Source organism: Chrysemys picta, chromosome 15 (genome assembly GCF_011386835.1).
Source record: "Chrysemys picta bellii isolate R12L10 chromosome 15, ASM1138683v2, whole genome shotgun sequence".
Taxonomy (NCBI): domain Eukaryota; kingdom Metazoa; phylum Chordata; order Testudines; family Emydidae; genus Chrysemys; species Chrysemys picta.
In genome coordinates, this window is record NC_088805.1 from 6,599,913 (window position 1) to 6,619,439 (window position 19,527).

General features: G+C 53.3%; 2 protein-coding genes across 3 annotated transcripts in view; one reads left to right on the forward strand and one right to left on the reverse strand.

Moving 5' to 3' along the window:
• LOC101933173 (L-serine dehydratase/L-threonine deaminase) lies at positions 1–11,547 on the reverse strand. 2 transcript variants are annotated; one of them, XM_005303223.4, is made up of 8 exons: positions 11,393–11,547; positions 7,679–7,839; positions 6,891–6,930; positions 6,213–6,352; positions 5,916–6,007; positions 4,390–4,617; positions 3,489–3,613; positions 1–1,604 (listed from the first exon to the last, which is right to left on the reverse strand). In XM_005303223.4, the coding sequence occupies exons 2-8, from the start codon at positions 7,829–7,831 to the stop codon at positions 1,396–1,398; spliced, it is 987 nt and encodes a 328-aa protein (XP_005303280.1). In that variant the 5' UTR covers positions 7,832–7,839; positions 11,393–11,547; the 3' UTR covers positions 1–1,395. The 2 variants fall into 2 exon arrangements, with proteins under 2 accessions (XP_005303280.1, XP_065424350.1); XM_065568278.1 differs by lacking the exon at positions 11,393–11,547 and adding an exon at positions 11,125–11,244 and having other exon boundaries at positions 1,283–1,604.
• Positions 10,967–19,527, forward strand: part of LOC101942570 (serine dehydratase-like) — a 27,456-nt gene continuing 18,895 nt past the window's right edge. The window contains exon 1 of the mRNA XM_042843196.2: positions 10,967–11,082. The gene's annotated coding sequence lies outside the window, so the exon portion shown is untranslated. The remainder of the gene's footprint in view (positions 11,083–19,527) is intronic.

Sequence of the window (19,527 nt, forward strand, 5' to 3'; positions counted from 1 at the left end):
GAAATACAGGTGGTTTTTTTTTACATGCAAAAAGTTAAATAGTGGACACTATTAGAAAAGCCAGCATGTTAAGGCATGCTGAATTCTGGCTACAACATCCAATACTCATGCCTCAGACTAACCTCACGTTACACAAAACCTTCCCCGACAACTGCAGCCGGCAGCGTAGGCAGTGAAGTGAAAGAGGTAGTAGCTCCAGAGAGATTGACCCGGCCTGCTCTCCGCCCCCGTGCTAAGAGGTCCAGGCTGGTAAGACAATGATGCTAAACCAACAGGCATGAGGGACCTCCCCAGAAGGCATGGGCTGTGCAACCGCTAGGCGAGGAATTCCAATGGTCTTTTACACCAGCTCAAGCTTTCATCAAGGTAAGGATCAGCCCACTGCGGCAGGCCAGATCAGACCAACCCAGTGGCTGATCTAGTTTGGTAGTGGGTCTCCTGGCTATGCCAAAACAGAGCTACCGTCCATCCAGTCCTAGGAGCTCACCTCAGAAATCGATGGCGGGATGGGACCTGGAGCCCAGCCCCCTGCTCTGAGGCAGGACCAAGTAAACCTAGCTCACCCCTGAGTGGTGTTTGTCCAACCTGTCTTTAAAAGCCTCCCTTGGAAGCCTATTCCAGCGCTTAACTGTCCTTAGCGTTCGAAAGTCTTTCCTAATATCTAACCTGAATCTCTCTCCCTGCACATTAAGCCCCGTTCTTCTTGTCCTACTGCCAGTGGACACGGAGAACAGTGATCACAGCCTCTTTATAACATATCTGAAGACTGCGATCAGGTCCCCGACTCCCCCCAAGTCTTCTTCAGACTAAACATGCCCCGGTGTTGCAGAAGGTGAGTCAGTTACCCAGCATGGCCTGGTGGTCAGGGAAGTGGAGAAGGAGCTAGGAGACCTGGGTTTATTCCTGACTCAGCCGGGTGACCTTGGGCAAAATCACTTCCTCTCTCCGGGCCTCTTTCCCGTCCTTTGTCGGGCTAGATTGCCAGCTCTTTGGGAGCAGGGTCTGTCTCTCGCTACGTGTCTGGGCAGTGCCTGCCACAACGGGGCCCTGATCTCCGAGCAGGCCTGGAGGGGCTACTGGAACAGATGTTGATAATAATGCACAGCAGTGTGCGGAGGTGTGGGCCTTGGGGGAGATTCCTTCCTGCTAAGAGGCTGGGGACGAACCCCTGCCTGGAAGTTGTAGGCAGGTTGGGAGCCCTAGGTTTAGCCTCCGCCCATGTGCTCCAGCGCTCGAGGCGAGGCGACGTGACGTGACCACAAGTTAGAAACGAACATCGTTGCCAATGTGCTGACTGTTAAAACCAGCATCCCACGCTTAAAATAAGGCCCTGGATAAAACTCCAGAGCTCCCGTCCCTCCCCCGCCCCTCCCCCCCATGTGGTGCCCTGCCAGCCTAGGCCGCCATGACGTTCTGGATGCCCAACTGCTCCTTGAGGCGCTGCAGCTGGGCCAACGTGATGTTGTTGCCCCCGCACACGATGATCACCAGGGAGCCCAGGGCACGGCCCAGTTTCCCCTCCGCCTGCAGCCTCTGCACCACGCCGCTGTAGACGGCAGCCAGCGCCGCCCCGCAGGCCGGCTCCACCAGGATCTTCTCATCGTCTGCACGGGGGGGAGAGGGAGGAGAGATGAGGGAGGGGGTAGCTGGTGCTCCGAGCGGCCTTGGGGTCACTGGCCCATCCCAGGGCAGGAGGCCTCAGCTAGCAGGAGTGGGGGGTGACATGGAGCTGGCTGCCCCGGGTGGTGAGCTGCTGGCCCATGAACAGGGAGGGGGCTCACCAGCTTCAAGGCGCCGACGGAGGGGGTGGGGGGGAAGTTGGCCTTGATCCATGACAGCTCTCGGGGGAAGGGCCAGTGGAGAGAACAAGCCACAAACGGGCTGGAAAAGCTTGTGGGGGCTCTTCCCCTCCCAAGGGCAAAGCTAGGAGAGAATGACCTGTTTGGCCACGGTCAACGCAGCCACTGCTCTCCCCTGTAGTCAGGGCCACGCAGGACCTAACTGACCACCCCCCCCGGGGTAATGAGAACAGCAGGGGGCGCTCTCGCTTGCTCTGTCGGATTCCCCTCCTCCGCCCCACAGGCCGTTTCTGAGCGAGGAAGCAGGGAGGGGATAGGGTCAGCGCGTGGAGGGAGGCTTGTTAGCCTGTCAGGGACGCGGGGACAGCTGTGGCTCTAGGGAACACAGCGGGTTGCAGGAGAGGCATTCTCATTGGCAGTCACAGGATGCATTGCCCCTTTAAGAGGCAAGGGGACCAGTTCCTTTGCTGCTTCTCAGTGGGGCCAATTTAGCCCACCTGGTGCTACTTCAGTTGGTGGCATCTGTCCCAGCTGGGTGGGGCCAGGCGTGCTTTCTACAAAGAGGACCCAGGCAAAGGTCTGGGTGGCAGCAGGCAGAAAGAATCTCAGAGGAAAGCCCTGGGGGGGGGGGGGGGTAATTGTTTGGGGTTCAGGTTTAAAAGCCAAGGCCTGGGGAGGACTGTTTAAAAGCTTCATTTGTCAGGGTGAGTGGGAAGGGGAGAATCCAGTGCTCCTGCACATCAGGAAGGGGAGTGGCCCGAGATTTAGGAAGGATCTGGAGAAGCAGTCCCGTGTGACATTTTTGTTAAGAGTATGGTTTGGGCTGGGAGAGGAGCCCTGGCCAGGTTTTAAAACACCCTGTCACCTGTGGGGGACACTTTTCACAAAGTGATCACTCTAGAGCGGACCCCTCAGCCCTCCTCCTCAAAGGAAACCCGCACAACCCTTTCAAAAGGTGAGCCGGGGAGCTTAAATTCATAACTTTGCTAGATACTAAAAATCATGGACTGAACAGACACTGGATTTATGGCTTATTACAGCAATCTGTAACCCACTAACAACCCCCTTCCCCCCTGCTGCCTTCTCCCCCTTCCTCCCATGCTTGGAGGGGTGTTAATGGGCCACTTTACCTTGAAAGGTCCCCTGAAATAGATGTTAACTACTTATGCTAAACAATCTGTTCCACCCTGTATTTAGCTCTGACACTTGTTCCCCAGACCTGAAGAAGAGCTCTGTCTGTCTGTGTAGCTGGAAAGCTCGTCTCTCTCACCAACAGAAGCTGGTCTAATGGAAGCTATGACCTCATCCATGTTGTCTCTCTAGTCTAGTGGGCTCTATAATGATTTGTGAGACCTGCAGGGATGTGTACCTGCCACTAGGAGGCAGCAGGAGGCCTTGACCTGTTACAGGCACAATCTGGTACTGGGGCAGCACCTGCTTGGGGATGGGCAGAAGGGTGAGGAGCCTGCAACTTGCAGGGAAATGGGCAGCCATTGTGTGGGGATGACTTGGCAAATGAATGGGACACAGACCATCCCTGCTGTGCTATATGACTAGAACCCCCCCGGCCATGGTCAGCGGGGCTATTTTAAATGTTTCTCTTCACCTCTGGGGAGCAGCAATGCCCTGGAACAAAGGACCCTCCTTTGGCGTGTTGCTGTCTGGGGGGGGGGGGGGGCTGTTACATACCCACAAACTTTTCGATGGCCATGACTGCCTCCTGGTCCGTGACGACCTCTGAGAAGACTGGGTGCTCTCGGGCCAGCTTCAGTGTCTCCGCTCCCACCGTCTTTGCCCCCAGGGTCTTTGCGACGCTGCAGCCAGGAGAGGAGAAGAGGAAAGAGACACATCAGCTGGTGATGATGGAGTCCCCACAGCATACCCTTGTAAGGTCAGCGCGCTCTATCCCTGCGAGCATGCAGGCAGCCAGGTTTTTTTCAGGCAGGGCCCTGTGGGATCTTGGGGTGGAGCCTCACTGACCCCCCCTCCCCCCCCCACACACACATTCCCCTTGCCAGAGCAGGGATCCCTGCATTCATGCTGCATCTCTCTGTACAGGACGGAGTGCCCCAGCTTTAGTGCTGCTACCACATCGGGTAGCACTGAGCAATCCCTTGTCTGAGCATCTTCCCTTGGCCCTTGTCTCTGATTGGACAGACAGCCCTTTCAGTTCTCCCTTGCTGCCATTGGCTGTCCGTGGCATGCGTTACCTGCTGGTGAAGCCTGGTTCCTACCTCTCCCTAGAGCACAAAGGAGCTTAATTTTGTAGCTCTGGGCCCAAGTGCTTACCCCCATCTGCAGTGCCCAGAGAACTTTGCCCCCCAGTGGGGCAGCATTGTTGTGCTATGCACAGGAGGGGGCTGGGTGGAGGAGCCCCATGGGAGGAGTAAGTCAAATCCAAATAACATCCAAGACATGTAGACTGCAGAGTAGAGAACAGGGAGGGGAATCGTGAGGCTGCTGCCTCAAGTGTCTCCTCCATCAGCCCCCAAGTCGTGGTTCTGCCTAGCCCACCCCAAGCCACGGCTCCTCTCCCTTAACATTGGGTCACAGGCCGAGCGCTCCCGTTCGCCCTCCTCCCCTCACTCACCTGGTGATTTCTGGCAGCGTCACCAGCTGCCCAGCAGCCATGGCCGCATTCAGGCTGTGCGCCCCTTTGGTCTCCATGGCAACAATGGGCACATCCTCCCAGCCTGCCTCCCGGAGGCCCTGGACCACTCCGCACAGCATCCCGCCGCCTCCCACAGACAGGGCCAGCGCCCCAGGCTTGGAGTCCAAGTCTTCCTTCAGCTCCTTCACTATGGACGTGTGGCCTTCCCTACAGGGTGTCAAGTATCAGGGGATAGCCGTGTTAGTCTGTATCTACAAAAACAACAAGGAGTCTGGTGGCACCTTAAAGACTAACAGATTTATTTGGGCATAAGCTTCCGTGAGTAAAAACCTCACTTCTTCGGATGTATAGAGTGAAAGTTTCACTCTATGCATCCGAAGAAGTGAGGTTTTTACTCACGAAAGCTTATGCCCAAATAAATCTGTTAGTCTTTAAGGTGCCACCAGACTCATTGTTGTTTCCCTACAGGGAGATAGCAAGTGGGAGCGGGACCAGGGGAAGGGAAGGCCATGGCTAGAGATGACCCGAGATCAACAGTCCTGACCCCGTTTCTCTAGAAGAGCCTGGAAAATACAGGTCTTGATTCTTCTCAGCGACACCAGTGTCATCACCCTGAGTTCAGTGAAGTTACTCTTGGTTCACTCCAACATCAGAGAAGCTGGGTCTCCCCCAGTCTGGGATACTTTGGTTTAGCAGCCTGAGATCATTTCAGCTTTGAAAGAGTCACGCGGCTCAGGCTGCAGCTCGCTGCCTATGGGGACGAGTGACACCTCAGAACAGGCCCAGGCGTGAGAACTAGAAGGCCAGGGGTTGTGTGGACAAGCAGGCTGAGGTCCCGCCTCCGTCCAGGGTGGGAGGATCCCTCTAAGTCTTCCCAGCTATAGGACTTTCTAAGGCACTTGTCCCAGTGGTACTGAGACGCAGCTGTTGTTTTTAGGGCAGGGGTGGGGCGTATCAGTGCCGGGGAAGCCCAGATCTGAACGAACATGGAAATGGGCGTGGATTCCCTTTCTTACGTCCTTTAGCTCCCAACCCAGGTTCAATGCACCGCTATCCAGCCTAGGCTGGTGGCAGCGGCTTCTGTGGGTGCGCTGACTTTAGAGATTCACCATGTGGTGCGTGGGCCACAACAGTGGGTGGTCAATGGACGTGCACTCTCTCTTCATGCTGGATCCCACGCCTGGTGCGCCAAGAGATGGTGGCCACACCAACGCAGTCCAACCAGAGGGTGAAAGCTGATGCCCAGATAAATTTGTTAGTCTCTAAGGTGCCACAAGGACTCCTCGTTCTTTTTGCTGATACAGACTAACAAGGCTACCGCTCTGAACTCTGCTTAGATAGTCCACCCCCTTGTGTGCAACACAGAATGACCTTGTTGGGGCTGCATGCAGCCGGATTTAATCTCGGCCCACGGTGACTCAGGCTAGCAGGGATGTTAATAGGCAGCAATGGCTAAAACGAAGCCTTCCAGCCTCTGGTGTCCACCCCTCCCTCAGGCCACCTACCAGATGAGGGGATCATCGAAAGGGGGCACATAGACCCAGCCAGGGTTGTTCTTCACCAGCTCCTTGGCTTGTTCTATGGTCTCATCCAGCATCTGCAGAGAAGAGACGTTTTATTAGCCATTCACAGAGGCTTATGTACAGAACCATGAACCTCACAGCCAGTGGGGCAGCTCCCTCTGCAGATCTGTCCCAGTCCTGGCTCTGGGGCAAGGTGGGGGGAAATATTGAGGCTCTCACCCCAGGCAGGCAGTCTGCTCTCTCTCATATACCCCCTCACCCAGCCATGCACATACCTACCTCTCCCACAATGCAGACAGTGGCCCCCTCGTCCTTCAGCCGCTCGATGGTGAAAGCTGGCGTGGACGTGGGCACAAGGATGGTGGCTGGGATGCCCAGTTTCCTGGCAGAGTAGGCAGCTGCCAGGCCAGCATTGCCACCTAAAAGCAACCACATTGGGCCTCATGGTTTCCTGCATCCCACCGTGCAGTAGAAGTCACGGTGCTGCCTCCGGTGCCTCCCAAAGCAGTGTGTCCCTCTGCCCTCTTCTCCTTCGGCCCTCCCCAAGCCTGGCGGCTGCCCAGGAGTTTCAGGAGGTGTGGGAATCTTGCAGCACCCCAACAGGAAGACAGTGTCAGGGTGTGGCGGGGAGGTGGGGAGGATTGTAACCTCCCAGGAACTCAACATTGCATTTCCCATGTGACCAAAGATGTCTAAAGCCCTGTTGCCACCCTCGCATGACCCACACCAATACCATCACTGGGGCTTCTCTTCTTTTGGCAATTGTCCCACCAATAGCAGCACCAGCCAGCAGGAGGCAGCCTGGATTTGGATTCCTGGGCATCCTTGTGGGCATTATTTACATCCAGGCCCAAGGAGAGGAGCTAGCACCCATGAGTTTCTGGGGCAGTATGGGCTTGGGTGTGACACAGCCACCAGCCCCCTCAGGGAGCCAGGCCCTGGGTTGGTGTATCTCACCTGAGGAGCATACGAAGCGCTCGCAGCCTCTCTCCGCCCACTGTGGAGACAAAGCAAGAGGAAGGAGTGAGTGGGAGCGAACGTGGCCTCCGCTGGTGACTGCACGAGAGCTGCTCCTCTCTCTGCAGTCTAACCCCTCCAACCCCTTGGATACTTCAGGTCATTCTCCTTTTATGCCTCTCGTCAGCCCCTACCGTAGAGTCTCTGCATCACCATCAAAGCCACCATGACCACGCCAGGCCAGGCAGCAGCCTCCCTTCTGCTCCCGCAGCCCCAAGAATGTGGAATCTCAGCAATTTCCACCCTCCTCTTCCAGTCTGAGAGCAGATGGTTCGGTGGGCGCCCGCCCAGGATCAGGTGTCTGCTATGGGACTGCTGTCATCTGCTGCTCAACGGCAGCCAGTTGGAGAGATGTAGGGAGCATAGCTAGTGTCCACTCCAGGTGGGCACAGGAATCCAGGCCAGGTTCTTCCCCTCCTAGGGGTGGCACCAGAGTCCATTCCAGGGGGGCACAGGAATCCAGGCCAGGTTATCCTTAGTCACCCCTAGTTCGAGGTCAAGCTTCATGGGCTAATGCTCCCTACAGTATATGGGATTGCTGCAGGGAATGCCCAAACTGGATTGCTGTGTCTGCTGCAAATGGATCCCAGATTCCCAGCTACCCGCCGTCTCTCCACCCCCACCCCCGCCCCCCTGGCCAGCGATGGCACAATCCAGCTTGGCTCTGCAATCTTCTTTCCCCACCAATCGAACATTGTGCCCCTGGCAGTGCCGCTCAGAGTCTGTACCATTTTACAGAGGTGGCCGATGCCCCGGATTTTAAAGGAGCCCGTGGGCTGAGCATTGTCCAGCTTCAGGTAGACGTTGGTGCCAGCCACCTTGGAGAGCGGGACGCTGTCCCTCAGGGGCGTGTTCACATGCAAGCTCCTGGCAGAAGTCATGCTGGGCTCTGAGGGAATAAGGGAAATAAGACCCATCATCAGGACCCAGGATATTCTGTGGGTTTACCATGGAACCCACTTCTTGCTATGGATTTATGCTCCGGGGTCCCAGTTCCCATTTTATAGAGGTGTGAGCTGCCCATTCGTTTCAATGAACTGTTGACACTGAAGCCTAATAATGGCTCAAGTGTCAGGATGGTTAACTGTTTCACTGCTGATCATTTCAGCTAATTTATTTAGGACTCACCTCCAAATTACCTCTTCCCTAGGCATAAAAAGCCCCAACTCCCCCTACCCAGCTGTTCCAGCTTCTCCCTTCTCCCACGTGGACAATGCAAAACAATCTGTGTCCCAATGAAAGTGTGGAACCAACATCAAATAACCAGGGGATCTTGTTGCAGAATCGACACCCAATTTGCCCTGGGGTACATGGGTCCCTGCCCAAAATGTCACCCTCCCAAGGCTCTCTCTGGCCACCTCTATCCAACCACCATGGCCTCAGGTCCATCCTCTCCCTCTTCTCAGCTCTTGGTGTAGATCTGGTCCCCTCTGTCCTCCCCAGCTGCAGGCCATGCTGGACTGTGTCTGCCGGATTGGTCCGAGTCCCATTCTCTCTGTAGATTTTCACATTAAAATCTTCCTTTGCCCCTTAGCTTATGGCTCCCTTTGGCTAAGCACTTTGTGTCCCTGTGTGTGACAGATGTCATTCAGGATGAACTGCACTGGGGGGAATGGGATATGGAGCCTTTCAGCTTGAGGGGCCAAATCCAGACCTGGCCTGAGTGCCACTCCCATGTGACCCCAGGTCAGTCAGTAGATTGTATCCCAAGCTCCATTGTCCATTTGTGTCTTTCTTCCACTCCTGTCCTGTCTTCCACGTGGCCTGCTAGGCGTGGGCAGTCTGCCATGTTCCTGCCCTCACTCACCCTTCGATAATCTTCTCAAAACACGGCGAGGTCTATAAACCCACCTTTTCCCCTCGATGACGGGGAGTAAATGACACCCGCAAAACAGACCATGGAGCTAGTAAGATGCCTGTGTAACATCCCCACCACAGGCCATCAGCAGGATTGCAAATTGGGGCCTCCAGGGGCCTCCTTGCTGCTGCCACTTGAGTTACAGTAGCTTAACAGCAGTAGTGGGCTTTTATCCTCTATATGGACCAGCCACTAGAGGGGGACATAAGACACTTGGCTAGCGTGGTTAACCTGGCACACTCAATCACTGCCCCCCCATCCCTTGTCTATCGGTATGTCTGGAAGGTAGGTTCTTTGGGGGTCAAAGACCTCCCTTCATTTTTGTCTATAATCTCCTTAGAATGCACTGAATTGATACATCAGTGGAGCTAGTCAAAAAATGCGAAGTTTTTTTTCTTCCATGAGAAACTTGAAATTGTTTTCATTTTGTGCTAATTTTTTCCACAGAATTTTAGGGATTTTTATACCTATATAAAAATGACAGGTTTCAGAGTAGCAGCCGTGTTAGAGAACAGGAGTACTTGTGCCACAAGTACTCCTGTTCTTCTTTTTTTTATATAAAAATGCTTTTTGGTTTTTTGCCCCCTCTTTTCCTTTCACTGCGTCCAAAAGAAACACAAATGAATGTTTCTCAGTTTTCTTTGAAAAATTTCAGCCAAACAAAATTTTTTGATTCGGTCAAAAAGCCATTGTTTGTTGTGGGATTGCGAGGTGGGGGGAGTTGTGATTTTGTTGTTGTTGTTGTTGTTACCCCAGTTCCATGAATCAGTAATTATTAGTAAAGAGTAGATCTGGCCAGCAGTATGGTTTTCTTGGTCCATGAAAACTTTTGCGATATCAAAAAATGTTCCCTTCCCGAATCAGGACAAAACGTCAAACTTGAAAATTCCCACAAATTAAAAATCTGAAACAAATTTTGGTTCTGGTCAATGTACATGTTTTGTTCCAATTTTGATCATTTTTTTTTTACTTATAATTAGCTTAAAAGTTGAAACAAAGTTATTTTGAGTTGGCAAACTGGACTTTTTTTATTTAGAACATGGCGAAATGAAACATTTTGGCAATTTTGAAACTTTGTTAAAAAAAAAATTTCAGTCGAAACATTTCTCAAGACTGACCTTGTCCTAGGAAAAGTTTCGTTTTTGACAAATCAGCATTTTCGGATGGAAAGATGTTTTGGTGAAAAATTCCCAACCAGCTGTGGAGATCAGGGCCTCCTGTGTAGCATTCCCACCTAGCTCTGTGTGGAGTGACTTAGGGGTTTCTATCCCGTTCCGTCACCGCAATCCACCCCCTTAGGTGGGCCCAGTTAGCATCTAGGCAGAGGACTGACCATACCATGGTTCTGAACTCCTATCTCGTCCCAGAAGTGGAGACAGAGGCACAGTGTTGGGGCATGTGTGTGTGAAACTAACCCTGCTACTGCCCGCGCTGCATCTGTCTTCAGACATGAGTCCAACCAGGGGATTTCATTCTGGAGACATGCACAAGGCAAAGATCCTGCTGCTAACTCAGGGACAGCCTATTTGCAGGGGGGACACGGTCTCGGAGCTGAAAGAGATCCCCCCGCTGCAATGCTGCTGTAAACCCTTCTCTTAGCTCTGGGCCTTACCTCGGTGCCATCCCATTTACAGCTGATCCCCCTGGAGGATCATTTGCCAGGGGAAATACACAAACAGACCATCCCTGTGAAGGCAAGTCGCTTGGCACCTGGGGCTGGGTCAGAGGGTGGGGAGGGAGGAGAGGAGAAGGCTACACCATTGCCCCACAGCATCTGCTCTGGCCATCCGGCTGCCTGTGACTCCAAAGCGAGTCCTTCTTGGTTAGACAGGCACTGGCAGAAGTGCAAGGACTTGGGAGTTAAAAGCTGGAAAAGGAAGGGAGGAATGGGGGAGAGGTCCCCAGAGATCCAGCAGGGAGAAGAGGCATGGGGCAGCCTGTGTGTGAGGGAGAGACAGCGAAGCAACCTCCTTTGGAATCCTGCTCATTACTGTTAAAAGTGTGCAGAGCCCCGTGGCGCTGCCTGACTCCGCATAGGTTTGAGCAGCTGCCTAGCCCGTCACAGGAACCCGATCAGTCATTACTGGACTTGCACTGGACAAAGCAGTTGAGGGACAGTTTTGTGAAGAAGTGGCCACTTATTCTGGCCTAAAAGAAATCTCAGGTCAGGCACCAAAGAAACCGAGACAATCAAAAAATCAGGGGCTAGTTTTGAAAATGACTGTCCTTCGTCTTCAAAGATCTTCAGCTGCTACGGTGATGAAAGCAGAATAGGTAAGTAGGAGCACTTCTGAAACCTTCCCTAATTCAGCTCACCAAACCTCTCTTCTGAAGCTTGAATCCAGCCACCCAACATCCCTCTGAGCCAGGGAAATGCTGTTATCATCAATGCGTAGATGGGGAAACTGAGGCACGGAATGATGCAGTCACTTGCCCACGACCCTAGAAGGAGTCAGTGTCAGAGCTGGGATTAGAACACAAGTGCTTCCAGCCCTGTGCGCTGACCACACCTTCCTATGTATGTATTAGTAACAGATGATAATCTCACTGTGTGCTGGGAAAGGAAGAAAGTGAAGGCACTTACCGGTTAGCGTTAGAGCAGAGCGGCAGGGCCTTTAGCTAATGTGTGCCCTGATGGCTTAGAGGCTGCAGCTGTTCAGTGCAGGAGTGAGCAAGGCTGCCGGTCTCCTGTGGTCCCTTCTCGGCAGCTAGGGTAATCTGTGGAGCCACGGTCTCATTGGAGGATGCTAGTCCCTTGGCAAGTTTTATAGGCCCATGGTTTGTGCTTGGTGGCCAATTGGGGAATGGGGCACCCCCCCACACCCCCTTGCCTCTGATGTCATTCCCCTCCCCTGCTCAGCAGAGAGATTCCAGCTAAAGGGAAACCAGCAGCAACCATACCAAAAGGGAAGAGGTCAGGGAGGGGGAATTCTTCAGGCTCTTTGCAAAAGGAAAAGAGCCTATTTCAGGCACTCCCCTGCCAAAAGGAGGGTGACGCACGCTGGGGAGGGACATTGCTCAGACAAAGGTTCCTTGCATCAGATGTTTCTGAGCCGGCTCAAACCAGGCTGAAGAGCTAGGTCTGGAATTATGATTAGGGGGAAAGGCAGGGGGGCCCTTTTGCTTTCACAAGGCCGGCCAGTCCCCTTGCTGGCTCAGAGAAATGCACGCAAGGGACTGGAACAGACGAAGGGAGTTCATAACCCGGAGCTCACTGCTTCTCCAAACCTGGCTTATTTGTATTCTCTCTCCTACCCCCATCTTTCTCTCACTCCCGCTTCGCCTCCAGACTTTGGAACGTTTGCATCTCTATAGTTAGTTACTTTTTAAGAGGCAGTGTCATGAAATGATTAAATGGGGCAGGACTTCAGGGTTCTATTTGCTCTTGATTTTGTGTGATCACAAGTCAGTTAGCTTTGCTGGGCCTCCTGCCTCCATCTACCGGCACCTCCCAACTATTTCAAATGAGAAATAACAATACTAATCTCCGTTCATTCCCAGCCTGTAGAAGCAAATGCTGGATTGGTTTGGTATTCTCTTTGGGGAGGGAGGTGAGCTAGAGAGTGCGGGTGTGTTGAGTAGGGAAAGCTAAGTCAGAGAGAGTTTTTTGAATTTAGTTCTGAAAATGGTGAGCCTGGGAACTCTTGTGGCAGGGAGTTCCAAAGTCTACGTTCCAGTTGGTCTGAAAGTTCTGTCTCCTGCCCTCTGAGCCTCCCCATATACATTCATAGTTATGTAGTTCTGGGGGGAGCTTAGCTGTTCTGTGTGGTTGTGATGGTGGCGTCACTCCGGTAGCCTGGGCCAGTCACAGGGAGGGTGCTGAGTGTGAGGACAGAAGCCTTGCCCTGGACTTGCTATTCAGTGGGGACATGGTACAGAGAGCAGATACCGGGGTGGGTAGGGGGGGTGGAGGCACATGATGACCTAGCGAGGGGCTGCTGCATTTTGTCCCAGTTGGTGCTTTTTCAGGGAGTGTTGTAGACATAGAGGGCCGGAGTCTCATCTCACTTACCCCACTCTGAGGCCAGTGTAACACCACTGACTTCCATGAAGATTCATTCCTGATTGACACTGGTGTAGGGACGAGACTCTGGTCCAGTGAGTTGCACTACACATGCCTACATGTCACCAGTGTATGGCTCGCCGTGGGCAGGTCTCTGACCAATGGGTTGGGATGCAGTCCATGGGTCAGTGGCAGCTGGAAGTGGGTGTTTCGGGCGCTCTTTGAGCAGCTAACAGCACTGGCAAGTCCAAACAGATCGTAAGGCTGCAGAAGGATTTGGCAGTGTGAGGTCAGGTGCCCTCGATCGTGGAGAATGTTGCAGGCTATTATTATTTGCATTACCACGGACCAGGACCTCACTGTGCCAGGCGCTGTACAGGCACAGAACAGAAAAGTGATCCCTGCTCCGAGGAGGCGGCAAGTTCTTCAAAGCACTTCTCTCTTCCTACCGACCTCCCGTCGGTCTCACCTGCATTCGGCCTTAGCCAGCTGCTCTTTATCCAGGGGCTGAATTTGGCTGAGCGAGTGGGGAGATGGGGCCGTCGATAGCCAGGAGTGTGGCATACTGCCTCCTGCTGGCACTGCTGCCCTGAGCATCTCCCCAGCTCCTCCCACGGCCTCCTGCAGGTGGCGACTGGCAATGGGGGTGGGATTGGAGCCCTACAGCTGAGGGCTGTGCAGATGGAGCCGTTGATGGGCCCTTCCGCTCACCGTTATGGCTTTTTTGGGGTCAGGAATATCCAGTGGTTGGCAGAATCAAATGCAAACATTATTCAACTGGATCAACCTTCTTCACCCTGAATTCTGTACACCTTAACGTGTCCCATTGTGTCATTGCCCGGGCTTGAGCAGTAACAACCCCCCAGGGGAACTGCCCCCTCACACAGCCCGAACCCCCTTGGACATAGTGAAATGCCGGGAATAGAACGAGAGCCCCCCATTGCTCCTGGGCTCGGGGATCCGGGCCGCAGCTCCACTTCAGAGTTGCGTTAGGCCTCTGCTGATTGGGGCCCTGAACTGCATTACAGAAGGCCTCCGCTGTATCCCGCGGTGAGCAGGAGAACGGGGTCCGCCAACCGAGCTGCTCCCCCAGCTCGTGCCTGTTGGTTATCCCCATGCCGGTGCCCTGTCGGCTGACGCTGCTTTGCTCCGGGTTTGCTGGGCTCGAGCTGTTGTGGAGTTTGTGGTTCTCAAAGATAGCTCAGGTGCTTTGCTTCCCCCCCCCCCCCCCAAAGCCGCTGCGAATCAACCTGCAGCAGAAGAGCTGTATTATCCCCAAGGGGAGGGGAATACACAGCTTGAGCCAACAGACAAGAGGGGTGAGGTGACTTGCCCAGGGGCACCTGATATCTGTGACAGACAGAGGCAAAGAATCTGGACGTCCCGATGCCCAGCTCTGTGCTTTAACCACAAGACAATGCTTCCTCCCCTACTGCGCTCCCGCACCCCCACCTACAGTAGCTCTGCCAATCTCCCTCAGCCCACAGCCCCCCCGCTGCTCTCCCTGTCCTGGGTCCCCCAATGCTGATCCACCTCACGCCCAGACTCTGCCACAACTCCTGTGGCTTCAGTCCTAGAACCCCCAGAGCAGGATGAGAGTGCAGGTCTCCAGGACTGAGACACTCATGCCCTGGGACCCCCAAGTCTTTAATACCCCGGCCCCAATTCTCAGGGCATGAATGGACAGAGAGCAGGGCACCTGGAAGACTGTTCCAGTGAACAGGCCTTACTTGTGCTGTAGCTTTAAACTATTGGGGAAGGCAGGGGATCCCCGAGCGGCTGCAATGCAAGAGTAGAGTGAAACGTCGCCCGTTCCATCAGACACAGGGCACCTGCCACCGGCGGCTGCCCAGGGTGAGTGTCTGGCTCTGCTACCATGGGCAGCTGGCACTCTCAAGCCAGATCCTTCCTGCTGATCTGTTCAGCCGGGAGAAGGCGATTACTGGGGTCTGCAGGGGCTGGAATGTGAGGAGGGGACTGAGGAGTTAGGAGTCAAAGGAAAGAAAAGGCGGTGGGGACCTTGGACGGACAAATGGGGATGTTTCATTTCTAATTCGGCCCTCAACCCCAAGGAGGAGCACACACCCTTCTCCCCCCGCCAACCCCAGGCCGGCTCAGACAGGCTGCCCTGGGGAAGTCCGGGGTTCTCACCCAGCTGATGGAGTGTCAGAATTCTGCTCACGTGCCATGGGGCAGAGTGTGAGCTGCATAGTGCTGACTGGGGGCCCCCCTAAGGACTCGGGTGTCTCCCCCTTTATTGCAGTTCTCCCCAGCTTTCTGTTTAACAGTCAGCTTCCATCTCCTCTCTTCCCCTGCTTCCACACCCAACTTCTCCTCCGCTCTCTCCTCTCCCTGCAGGACTGACCCCCACCCCAGCTAGCATGGCAGAGCTGTTGAGTGCCAGGTGCTGCCCTCTGACCATTGTGCCTCACAGCTGGAGGGGGGTGGAGGGGAAGCAGGGGCTGCTGGAGTTGCTTGTGCCAGCCTCGCTCTCCCTTGGCAACTGGGCTAAGAGAAGAAAAGCTCGGCAGGAAACCTGCCCTGAGCCAGGGGCTGAGAGCGTGGAGCCCCCTCCTTCTGCCGGGAGATGCCGGCCCAGGCCAGCGAAGAAGGAGACAAGCGATGTCATTTCCTAAGGGACCCTGCACTAAATGGCTTAGATAAATATTTGCCCCTGGCCCTGGGCTGGTCCAAAGGTTTTCCCTCGGACTTCAGCAGGAGCAGGTTGGGAGTCAGTTCTCTGAGCTGTCACACACTTTTGACCTCTTAGTCCCTAGGGATCTGTCCAAGCTCTGTGGGCGGGGAGGGGAAGTTAAGGTAGTCTGTGCCTCACGGAGAAATAAACCAGACAGTGGGAAGCAGCTGTGAACTTTAATGGTGATGTTTAGTGTATGATCAGGGAAACTAAGCATTTTTTAATGCGGGCAAAACAACATATTTGCCCCTAGCTTCACTGGCAGAAATGACTGATCTGTTTTAGCTGAAACTTAAACAAAAAATCAGCTTGTGGCAAACACCTGGTGTGGAAAATGTCATTAAAGTTTGGCGAGTTGTAAGCAACTGAAAACAGGGGCTTACAATGGAACGTGTTGGGCAACCTTAACTATAGGTGGTGTTGTGCTGCCTATGATGATAATGTGCAAGCGTTGACGAAGGACGTTAATGATTGTGGGGGTGATAGGCGCTTACTTTTATTTTTCCTTGGGGGTGCTCCGCCCTTGCTCCGCCCCCTCCCCAAGGCCCTGCCCTCGCTCCGCCCCCCAAGGCCCTGCCCTCGTTCCACCTCTTCCTGCCACCGCTCAGCCCCCTCCCTGAGACCCCCGCCTGTCTCCCGCTCGCTGCTCTCCAACCTTCCCAAGCTTCTCCCCCAGCCACCGAACACTTGGGGCTGGTGGATGCCGTTATTTTCTTCCATGGGTGCTTCAGCCCCAGAGCACCCACGGAGTCGGCACCTATGGTGGGTGGTATTCCTGCCTGAGAGGTGGAGGAGCATGGCTGATTGTAGTGCTATCCACAATGACAAATGTAAAAGCAAAACAAAGCCCCAATAAGGGTATCTCAGAGGCAACAGAAAGTCATTGCTGGCCTGAGCAGAGAGACAGTGTGAATAAGATGGAATGGCCCATCTACATCAGAGTAGTTTGGGTTTCTTGGATTTCTCTTTCTTGCCGTAATGTGGCTTGGTATCCGGGTATCGGCTCATGGGTTCTCCCGGAGGGGGGGGGCTCGTGCCCAGGGCGGTAATGCTGCAGGGGAGCAGTAACTCTTTGTTGTCCATGATGGTGGAAGTTAAAACTCCGATGGATCTCTTCAGAAAGACAAGGGCATAACCCCTGTCATCTGGCCTGATCCAGTGAACAGGGTTCAGGCCTCACGCTGCACAGCATGGTGGCAGTGTTTGAGTGCACAGGCATGGTCCCACCTCTGTCTACCTCATGGCTTTGAGACACCTTGGGTGCTCATACCCCGAAAGAGGATAGTCTTGTGGTTTAGGCGCAGGGCTCGATGCCAGAAAATGTGGTCCCAGCTCTGCCCTACAGTTCTAGAGCCGTCTCGGGCAAGTTGTGATACCGCATGGTGCCTCAGTTTCCCTATTTGTTACATGGCGATAATGATACTCTGGAGTCTCACTGGAGTTGTTGTGAGACTTCACTTATTAATGGCTGCAAAGTGCTTTGAGTTCCTCCCACAGGAATTGCTAAGTGTGAGCAATAAAACCACTGGCATCAACTCCAGGGAGGCCGTGGGGCTTGAACCCCTAGGAAAAACAGGGGGAAAGGCTTAGCTGTAATACAACATATAATACTTGCTGGTTGAGGCCCCCTCAGCAGCACTGTCCAACTGTCTCTTTACCTGGGGACCATCTCTGGCTCAGGGTTGGGTGGCTCACAGAGACCTTTGGCAATAAAAATGATTAGGGGGCTGGAGCACATGACTTATGAGGAGAGGCTGAGGGAACTGGGATTGTTTAGTCTGCAGAAGAGAAGAATGAGGGGGGATTTGATAGCTGTTTTCAACTACTTGAAAGGGGGTTCCAAAGAGGATGGATCTAGACTGTTTTCAGTGGTACCAGATGACAGAACAAGGAGTAATGGTCTCAAGTTGCAGTGGGGGAGGTTTAGGTTGGATATTAGGAAAAACTATTTCACTAGGAGGCTGGTGAAGCACTGGAATGGGTTACCTAGGGAGGTGATGGAATCTCCTTCCTTGGAGGATTTAAGGTCAGGCCTGACGAAGCCCTGGCTGGGATGATTTAATTGGGGATTGGTCCTGCTTTGAGCAGGGGTTGGACTAGATGATCTCCTAAGGTCCCTTCCAACCCTGATATTCTATTATTCTATTTGGGGGCAGGGGGAAGATCTCCTCAGAGTCCACGGTCACCTGGATGCCTTCCAAACTAGCCACAATGTAGTGGGGTGTAGTGGCCTTCCTGGACAAAAATCCGGTGCCCTGTAGTAAGCAAATGTCCTGGGAGGTCTCATTTTGTCTCTACTGTTTTTATAATTCTGCCTCAACTCCCCGGCTGTGGCCTGGTACAGGGTCCGTCCCTGCATTTGTGCTTGTAGCTGCTCGTAGAGCTTGGCATTTCGGTGACTCCTGTTCAGATGTAACCGTGCAGAAGCACAGGGCACGGTCACTATCATGTACTCTGGGTATGGGAACCAGCCAGGAGCTGGAATCTCAAAGGTGTGTGCCAGGATTTAAACAAGGAGGTGACCTCTGGTCAAGATGAGCAGAGGAGGGCACCCGGGTAAAGGGAGAGGCTGTTTCAGGTGTGAAGCAATGCAGTATGGGATAGCAGGGGGAGGCCTGCCTGAAGCTGTATAGTTTATCCAAAATAGGGGTGGGTTCACGGGAACCGTAGCCCAGTACAACTCATTCTGAAATAGCATTCCGCTGCCTTTCAAAGCAGATTGATTAAAGCGGGCCAAGACTCCAGATAAATTGAAAACAGCACTTTGTGTGTGGCTGCGAGGCAGTTTATGCTGAGTAAACTAAAGTTACCATGGAAAAACTTCCCCGCGTAGACAAGCCCCTACGCAACACTTGATTTGTTACACATACATGAACCCAGGTGCTGACACACATGTATTTGCACATATTAACATACATGTGCTGACATACACATGCATACTCATCCATGCACAAATGATCACACATATATGTATCCACACACATGCATATGGGCCCTCATGTGCTTGCAAACATAAACACATACACAGTCATGTAAATATGTATGCACACAAATTTACACATACATACATGTACACCCACAGATGATGGTATAAATATATGTATACACACACGAACAAAAGGCGCATTCATGCATATGCACACATACAACCACCAGCTTGCACTCTGTGGATGCCCACACATGCACTACCTACCTATACACATGCAGACACATGTGCACACAAGTAACATATATGCACACGCACATGTATGCACACAAATGCACAAGCATCTTTTACTTTATAAGAAGATGGACGGTTCGTGTGCATGTCTGATCAGTCTGAAAATCTTAACGTTCTGTTTGAGGTATGTGACGACGACAGGCCAAAACCATGAGTACTCTGGCAGCAAAGATAATGACCACTCCCGTCCTTTGCAGCTCAGGAAATCTGGATGCACCCAGCCTGATGCACTGGGCCTGATTATAAAATGTAGCTCTTGTAGAGTCCAAGTACAGTTGTGGGTATGGTGCAGACTGAAGCATTATTGTGCAAACAACTAACCTGCACCTAGACCCTAGTTATACTGTACATTATCCCTCCCTCCCTGCTTCAGACCTGCCCCTCCAACTATCAGTCAGACCCTGCTGCCACGCTGAGCTTGTGTGGTGCTCTTGTTTTTTTCACGCTTCCCAAAGCAGAGCAGGATCTGTGTCTTTGGCTGCTGAGCTGACGCCCTCAACTTGCCCATTGTTGGGAACGCCCGCAGCTGGGGGCCTGGAAGTGGATTTAGGGACCCTGTAGCTTGGCAGCATTCAGAGCTAAATTTCCAAACCTCAGTCCTTAAGCGGCACCAGCAAATGAGGCATCTGCTTGTGCATATTGCCGAGCAACTCTGTGTTAGCTGGCATGGCTGCGTGTGGCTTTTGCATGTAAGTTTGCACGTGTGCATGCGTGCACAAGCGTTTCCCTGCATTTTGCATGTGCACACAAATGCAGGTTTTGCGCACCAAGTTCTCTGGCATGCGCACGTCCGTGGGGTTT